We start from the raw sequence: 8,165 nt of genomic DNA on the forward strand, positions 1-8,165 counted from the left end.
AAAATAAATAAAAATAAATTTATAAAAGTTATTTATATAATAAATTTTATAATATAACAATATCAATAATAATTTTTTTAATTTTTATTATCATAAAATAAATATTTTAAATTCTATTAAGTCTATATAGTTTCTTATTTATTTATAAAATAAAGAAAGAATGCTTAAACAATACAAGTTTTGTTATATCTTTATTGACACAATATAAATTATATTTTTCTATGAAATTATATATTTTTATGAGTTACATATACTTTCAATCTATTAACTTTTATTAAAAATTAAAATTAATTTTTCTTTTAAATAGACTAATTTAATTTCTTATCTTTAATATATGTATAAATTTAATTATTTTGAAACAACTTAACAAATTTTATCAAATTAAAACACTAAAAATATATTTAACATTTTTTTATAAACCAAATTAGTATAAAAATTAAGTAGATGTAAAATTGAAAATAAGCATAAATATTTATTAAAACTTATAAAAAGATATTACTTAATTTGAATTCAAAGTTGATAACATTAGCGTCTTTTCAATTATAATAATCAACATAACTTCATCTAAATTTAAAACAATTATTTTTATAACCATTATTTTCAAAACTTTTGTAGATGCACATATAATTATTTTTAATTCTGAATCTAATTATTTTATTTTACAATTTAACTTACTAATTAAAAATAAATAAATAATCATATATCCAGTTAAGAAACTTGTTTAAGTACTAAGTTGATTTTGTTAATTTAGTTTGGGAAAAGTTAGGTAACAATAGCTACGTGGTGAGGAAAAAGAGTAAGTAAATACAATCTACAGATGTTTTACAAGTTAGCCATTAACATGGCTCGAATTTTGGCTCTGAGCTCATCAGGAACATCAGTTATTTCAGGTGATTGAGATGAAGCCCTTGCATTGGATAATCCAGCAGATGCCTCCCTGCTACCACGTCCAACTGCCGACTTTTCCAATTTCATAATTATTTCTCCCTCCTCCAGCTCTGTTTCTCTGTCACCACGGGATCTGCTCCCACTCTTTACACTTCTGCTTCGGTGCCTGTGCACACCATCAGACGAACTATAATGTTTATTAGAACGGCGAGAATGTCTACGTTTATGGTGTTCGTCGTCAGAGGAACTATCGTAGTTATGACGACGCCTTGAACGTTGATGTTCATCATCAGAGGAACTGTCATGCTCGACCCCCCTGTAAGAATGCCCGTCTTTGGAAGAGGATTGTTTTCTCTTGTGCTTATGTCTGTCTCGACTGTGGTGTGAAGACCGATGTCTTTTTCCTGATCGTTTGTGTCGTCTTTTATCTTCTTGGTCTTCTTTCTTCTCGTCTTCCTCCTCCTCTTCATGTTTACTATGTCTTGAACGGTACTTTCTTTTTGAACGGCGTTCGTTATCACCACTAACTTTCTCCTCATTCTTCTGACTTTTATCTGAATTATCAACAGAAAGCTTCTCAGAATTTTGACTTTTATCTGAATGTTCGACGTCAAATGGAACAGAACTTCCTTCCCTTTCTTTACCCACAAGATTCACAGTCTCAGCATCTGAACCGGAAAGGCCAGAGCCAAGTGGTTCCACTGACAAAGCTCGTGGCAATTCACTTGCTCCAACACAGCTTTTTAGCATGGCTGCAAACATCTTTGCTCGTTTCAATCTCTCTGCTTTAATCTTTTGCTCTTTAGTCATATGTGCTTCGGAGGAGTCCGCTTCACCTGCTGTTGCAATAGCTATCTTTTCCGCAATAGCCTTCGCAACAGGAGCAGAAGCCCCAGGCTTTGCAATTAAGTTTGGATTTTCAACAAGAGCTTGTGGTTGGGATGAATACAGACTCCCAGTCCCAGAGCTAGATAAATACCCACCATCACTTCCAAGACCCTGACCACTACCACTTGATGTCTTGTTAAAAAGTTCTAATTTAGGGTTTTTCATACCCCTAGTGGCAGCCTGAAGAATAGCTGCTGTCGCAGCTGCATCCATGCTAACTGTGTTTTGAGCTTGGTCTTTGGGAATTGGATCTTGACCATCCTTCTTTGACTTGCCAATAGTCATCTTAAACTTTTCTTTTCGGTCCTTATCATGTGGTAGATCAGAAGCCATAGATTCATGTAAATGATTGTCACTTTCATCATGTACACCAGAATTATTGTCCACCACTCGACCTACTGGATTGTGCTTCTGGTGGCCCTTGCCTCGTAACTTGGACTGAACAAAATTAGGAAGATCAGCCGTAAGTAGTAGATCAAAGTCAAAATTAACAATACCTAAATCAAATTTGCAAATAATTCATGGAACACTAGTGCACAAAATGTCTCCAGAACCCAAATAAAATAATTACTAGAAATTGAAGGCACTATTTAGCAGATGTCAATGTCTGGCAATTAAAATGTGTTTTTTCTTAGAGGGAGGGGTAGGGTAGAAGGCATTCAATCTTAGAGTGACAAGGATCATGTCCTACAAGCGAGTAAAGTGCAGGTGCAATTAATTGCTCGCTTATCAGGAAACAATTTGAACATACACTAAAAATAAGTTCACTTTTATTATTCCGTGAAACTCACCTGTTCTACAGACTGAAGAACTTTTAGATAGTAAGTATGATATCGATTTGATGGCAGAAGAAAGGGGAACCTTCCATGAGGACGATCCTGTTCTGCAAGAACAGCCTCAAATTGTTTTCCGTTTTTTAGGATGAACTCAACGATCTTCTCTATAGCTCTCTTTAATTCAGACGGAGGTTCAATAACAGGCAGTTCAATCTTAGCTGCAGTACTGGGGAAAGAAGTCTGCGACTTGTTCTGTGTGTTATTAGACGTTGAATCCAAGCCAGCACCTGTTTTTGCTTTAACTATGGTTGCAGTCTTAACAGTACTGATAGAATGATTCCGCTTTATGACTGGAACTTTTTCTTTCAAAGGTACTGCGTTTTTAGAAACGTTTCCATCCTTCTTGGCCACATCTGAACAAGATTCTGCCGGCTCTACTCCAGGAGAAGTATAAGTACTAACAGCATCAATAGCTCCCCCACATTCCTTTTTCCCAAAGTCAAAAGTGTTCTCAGATGTACCATCCTCATCCTCTCCGGATCCATAGACAGATCCAAGCAAAGACAATGCACCACCTATTTGATCAAGCCCCCGAGTCTTATTGATGTCCTCGGTTGAGCTGCCATCATCTTTGTCAGCTTTCAGAAGTTCTTTGTGATTAATAAGAAATCTAAAATATGCATGAAGATGATGATCAGGCATCAGGAATCCAAAGGTTGGATTATCTCCTTGTTTAACCCTAAGAAGGATTTCTGACTGACTTCCATGTTTGCAGACAAATATTGCAGTCCTTGAAATAATCTGATGTATTTTCTCATTTGGAGGCTGGAAAAGAACAACAAACAACAAATGTTTCTCAATCAATAAATTCAAATTTCAAAATTAGCATAAGTATAAACTTAGAAAGGGCCTTGCCAAGCAGAATATTAAGATAATTGTATCTTACTAAACAAACACGTGACAACTTCAAATATACTTGGATAATGATAAAGATCAAGAAACAGAACTTTATGTAGACAAGTATCATCCCATTTGCTCTCAAGAGATAAGGAATCAACAAATTTCTATCATCCTAATCCCACCTGCACGGCCCCTTCTCATGACATCAAAAGGAAAAAAAGGTGCCTGTGAATGGCTACCTTGAGTCACAAGAACTCCATTCATGCTCCGAGCATCTGAAACTTAGACATCATAAGCCTTAGAATAACATATGTACCCTAGACAATTATCACCTAATGACATTGGTTAAACAATGAAAGGTCAATTAAGTCAGTAACATTCAAAAACCACACAATTAAAGTATGTATTAAGACATGTTACTCACCAGATTATGGAGTAGACTCTCTGGTACTGGGAAGTTCGGACGAAAACTAGACTCAGCATCATCGTCCTTTGTCTCCATGGAAGCATTAGTATTTCCATATGAAAAGGCAACAGCATGAAAGCCAGCCGAACTTACTGGACCTGAACCATTATCTAAACAAACATAAAGGTGACATCCGACATCAGAATCCAATATAATTTTCAAAGGCAACAATATCATCCAACTAAAACAGTAATTGGAACACAGAAGAAGCCGAAGGTAAATTGAAGCCAGGTGAAAACATCCTTACTTGTATTCTGACACAGGAACCGTAGCAAATTACATTCCATCCTGCAAATGTGACATTGTGGTTGCACAAAAAATAAAAACACTCTACAGTCTAAGGTGGAAGCTGGAAAAGTAAAATATTGTTCCAAGTTTCTAACATCAACTGAAAAACACTTGAGTTGTAGCCAACAAAACACCATCACTTAGTTGCCTCAACTAAATGCTATGTCCAACCAAATATATCAACGTGTCTGAAAGACGATAACAGATTGAACAAGCTTGATACCTTATCTGTTTAAAAACAGATTTCATCTTTCAACACATTGATATATTTGGTTGGACATGACATTTAATTGAGGCAACTAGGTGATGGTGCATTGTTGGCTACTATTATATTAAAGCTGTAAAGTTAGCAAATTTGTATATAAAATGTGAATTATATAAATCTTAATTGTAAATTGAGAATTTTGCCATGTTGTTTAATATATTGATCCCCAAAGATATAAGCAATGTCAACGTTGAAGTTGGCGGCCATATCCATGTTGAAGTCAAATTCAGTATTTCATAGATCTCATTCCTTTTATATAGAAAAACTTATGTTTTTGATAACATTTTTTGTATGTTTGTATATTACTGTACTTTCATATAGCTGTCGTGGATTTTCATAAAATGTTTTAAAAATTATACAAATCCACTAAGTATCCCAAAGCATAAGCATCTATGGAAAAAAACGAATTATTGACATTTCATAGGTTGGATACTTCAGCGATACCTATCAGATTAAATATCCAAGAATATCGGTATTTGAGAAAGCAAATTGAAGTATGGTACTCCATAGCTTACAATCCAATATATCACTGATAAGTGTGAAAAAGAATTGTTTTTACACTTATAAATTATCTAAATCTTATAATTATTCATGTTATTACTCAGTAGATTGTTATGTAAATTATTGTACAGAAAATGATGTATAATTTGGAGTTTGTCAGTCAATTCTCACATAACGCAAGCCAAAATTCGCACAACCAGAAAAAGGAAATTCGTGTAGCGCACTGTGCGCTGAGTGAATAACATCAGTTGAAGTGCAGCACTTAACGGAAATTCGCACCGCGCACACACGATCTTCTGACACACGAACAAAGCCAGAAAAATACTGGAGAACTCAGGAGATGATCAAGAGACCTTTCAAGACATCACTTTCTGCAAGGAATTGCTGTAAAGAGTACGTTTGAGATGTCTAGGATAGGCTAAATTTTCTGTTCATTCCTGTGCAATATATGTTTTTGTTCTGGTTCTTTTCTTGACTTGTTTTTGATTATATGGAAGTATAATTCTCTTTAAAAGTTCTTTTCTTGACTTGTTTTTGATTATATGGAAGTATAATTCTCTTTAAAAGTTCTTTTGTACTGGGAAGTATTTTTAGAACCCGTAAGAAAAGAAACTACTTTTGGTCATTCTCAATGTCTGAATTTAATGCAAAATTATCCGTTGAATTAATTAAGGAATTAATAATTTAATGAATAATTTTAGAACTTGTTTTTAATGTGAATGCTTGTTGTTCAGAGGATTTTATTGTAATGTTAGTCAAAGACCAATTCCAGTGATTTTTTATTGTATTTTTCAATCTTAAAATTTTAAGTATTTAATTTCATGCTAATTTCCAAATTGAAAAATCACAAATGTTATCATTAGTAATCAGTGATTGATGTTGATAAATAATTTTAATTGAATAACGTAACTCAAATTTCAAATTTCCTTGGTGAACGATAATTTTAACTTAGTTCAGAAAGATATCAAACACAAACTTTAAAAACTTCGGTTCTACAATAAAAAGTAGAAAGCTATGCATGCAAGCAAAAATCCTAGCTAAAGCCAACAAATATCTTAAAGCTTGAGTTCTATGAAAAACTAAAATTTCAATCCAAGGGTTTCTAAGGACTGCCACCAACTTGCATTTGATTGACTTTTGCTCTGACTATAGCTTCTAACGAATGGGAATGAACCTTGGAAAGCAAACAAAACTCCGCAATTTCTCTCCATCAAAAGAACATAAAGTAAGCTCGAAGAAAACATCATCAAAATAAAACTACCAGTCATACTTTTGAGAGCTTCTCGTTGAGAAAAAAAAAACTCAACAACTAACACAGTACCAATAAAAAACGAAATCATATTTAGATGATATCAAATAGAAGGAACTAGAAAGGGAAACGAAGAGTATAATTATACATTAGGTTTACCTTGTGGTTCTTCCTCGAAAGAAGAAGAAGGGAGATCGAGATAGCGTAGGTGATCGAGGTCGGGTTCGGGCTGAGGAGGGCGGCGCTTGAGGCGCGGAGGAAGGGGAGCAGAGAGAAGGTGGCGGACATCGTAGCGATCGATGGAGAGGGAGTTCCACTCCACCAGAGCTTCCGCTGAATTCACGAACGCCGCCATGCCGTCGTCGTCGAACAGCATCGCGTGACGCCCAACCACCTCCAGATCCATCGCGTCTGCACCTTGATTCTCAAATTCAACTTCGCGGATCGCACTACTCTCTTTCTCTCTCAAATTTAAAAAAGATGAGAGTACACGCTACGATGGATGTAAAGTTATGGATGAACGAATTTTGGGATGTCGTTTTAGAATTGATACCTGGGGACGTGCCCTATCTGTAATGACAGGGCCCGAATTTTGGTTGGATTTTGGGCCTTTGGCCTGTTAGTTATTTTATTTTATTTATTGTCGACTTTTATTAAATACTATAATCTATTTTTGTATGATAAAAACAAAACTATTTTTCATGTATTCATATTTTTTATACATTTTTTATATAATAAGACAATAAAATTATAATTATAAAAATAAATATAAATAATTTTTATAATTTTATTATAGATAATTTTTTTTATTAATTTTATAGTAATTTTTTTACTACAAATAATTAATGTAGTTTAAAAAACCAGTTAAGTCTAACAAAATATCAAATTAAAAAATATTTAATTTTTTAAAAATAACTATTTAAAGATAAAATTAATAAAATAATTATTTTAATTTAGAAAATGATTACATATTAAAAGATAAAATTAGAAAATTAATATAAACATTGAAAAGGTAAATTCCTTTGTATAATATCATTGATGATAGATATTATAGATGTGAAGTAAAAGTTCCATGTTACTTATATGCACTTTCTTTTGTTTTAATTCAAGACTTTTTTAAAGTTAAAACCGAACTTTTATTTTGAAAACTGGTTCTTTATATGTTTCATTTGAAATTATTGCTTTGTGGATTAATGGAGATGAGACCTATTCTCCCATTTCTGCGGACATTATAAGGACTTATTTTTCTTTACGCCTTAATAACATTTTTTGGAACATTTTTAAAATATATTCTAAAAAGTTCATTAAGAAAATATAAAAATTAAGTCTCCCTAAATATTTTATCTAGAACGCCCTTTTAGTAAAGTTATTTCAACCTTTTTTAATTATTCTATATTATTTCATTAAATACAATGCAACTCTGATTTGCAGATGAACTTTCTTTGAGATAGTTTATTTTATCAGCAAAATTTTAACCTCCGACTAGAAAAGTTGAGAATTGAACTAACACATACCCGACCCACTGCATCAAAAATGAGAAAATGGAAGGATATCGAAATATAGCTACAAACACTTTCTTCTACCTAATAGGTATTATTGGAAGATGAACAAAAAAAAGAATGAATATTTGAAATAATGTACTAAAAGAGTGTTCTAAAAGGCTAAGAAACAGCACAAACTTAGTATTTTTTTCCCCAAAAATAAAATCTGGAAGAAAAAACTTTTCAAATAACACAGTCAAAATATTTTACATTTCATATTATCGAAACAATTATTTGAAAAAACATTTTAAGTTATTTAAAAAACGATATTATATACTAAAAATGTTTATTATATTGTGTTCTGAATAATCAATCCAAAATAATTATGAATTACACAATTTCAAATACTTATTTCAAAATATATTTAATAGAACACTTCCTGGTTTTTGATGCACCCGTAAGC

At 32.7% G+C, this 8,165-nt stretch overlaps 1 protein-coding gene across 3 annotated transcripts; it reads right to left on the minus strand.

Annotated features, from left to right (window-relative positions):
- Positions 1-708: 708 nt before the first annotated feature.
- LOC108338079 (uncharacterized) lies at positions 709-6,762 on the minus strand. 3 transcript variants are annotated; one of them, XM_017574767.2, is made up of 5 exons: positions 6,381-6,516; positions 4,166-4,206; positions 3,877-4,028; positions 2,568-3,377; positions 709-2,214 (listed from the first exon to the last, which is right to left on the minus strand). In XM_017574767.2, exons 2-5 carry the CDS (start codon positions 4,203-4,205, stop codon positions 823-825), a joined length of 2,394 nt encoding a protein of 797 aa, XP_017430256.1. In that variant the 5' UTR covers position 4,206; positions 6,381-6,516; the 3' UTR covers positions 709-822. The 3 variants fall into 3 exon arrangements, with proteins under 3 accessions (XP_017430256.1, XP_017430254.1, XP_017430255.1); XM_017574765.2 differs by lacking the exon at positions 4,166-4,206 and having other exon boundaries at positions 6,381-6,762; XM_017574766.2 differs by lacking the exon at positions 6,381-6,516 and having other exon boundaries at positions 4,166-5,853.
- Between the last annotated feature and the right edge of the window lie 1,403 nt (positions 6,763-8,165).

This window comes from Vigna angularis, chromosome 7 (assembly GCF_016808095.1).
Source record: "Vigna angularis cultivar LongXiaoDou No.4 chromosome 7, ASM1680809v1, whole genome shotgun sequence".
NCBI lineage: Eukaryota > Viridiplantae > Streptophyta > Magnoliopsida > Fabales > Fabaceae > Vigna > Vigna angularis.

Coding starts and splice junctions, on each gene's coding strand:
- LOC108338079 (XM_017574765.2), bottom strand. CDS start 6,627: ATGGATCTGGAGGTGGTTGGGCGTCACGCGATGCTGTTCGACGACGAC. Junction 3,378..3,876: donor AGAGTCTACTCCATAATCTG/GTGAGTAACATG, acceptor GTTCTTTTCCAG/CCTCCAAATGAGAAAATACA. Junction 2,215..2,567: donor TTCTTCAGTCTGTAGAACAG/GTGAGTTTCACG, acceptor AATTTTGTTCAG/TCCAAGTTACGAGGCAAGGG.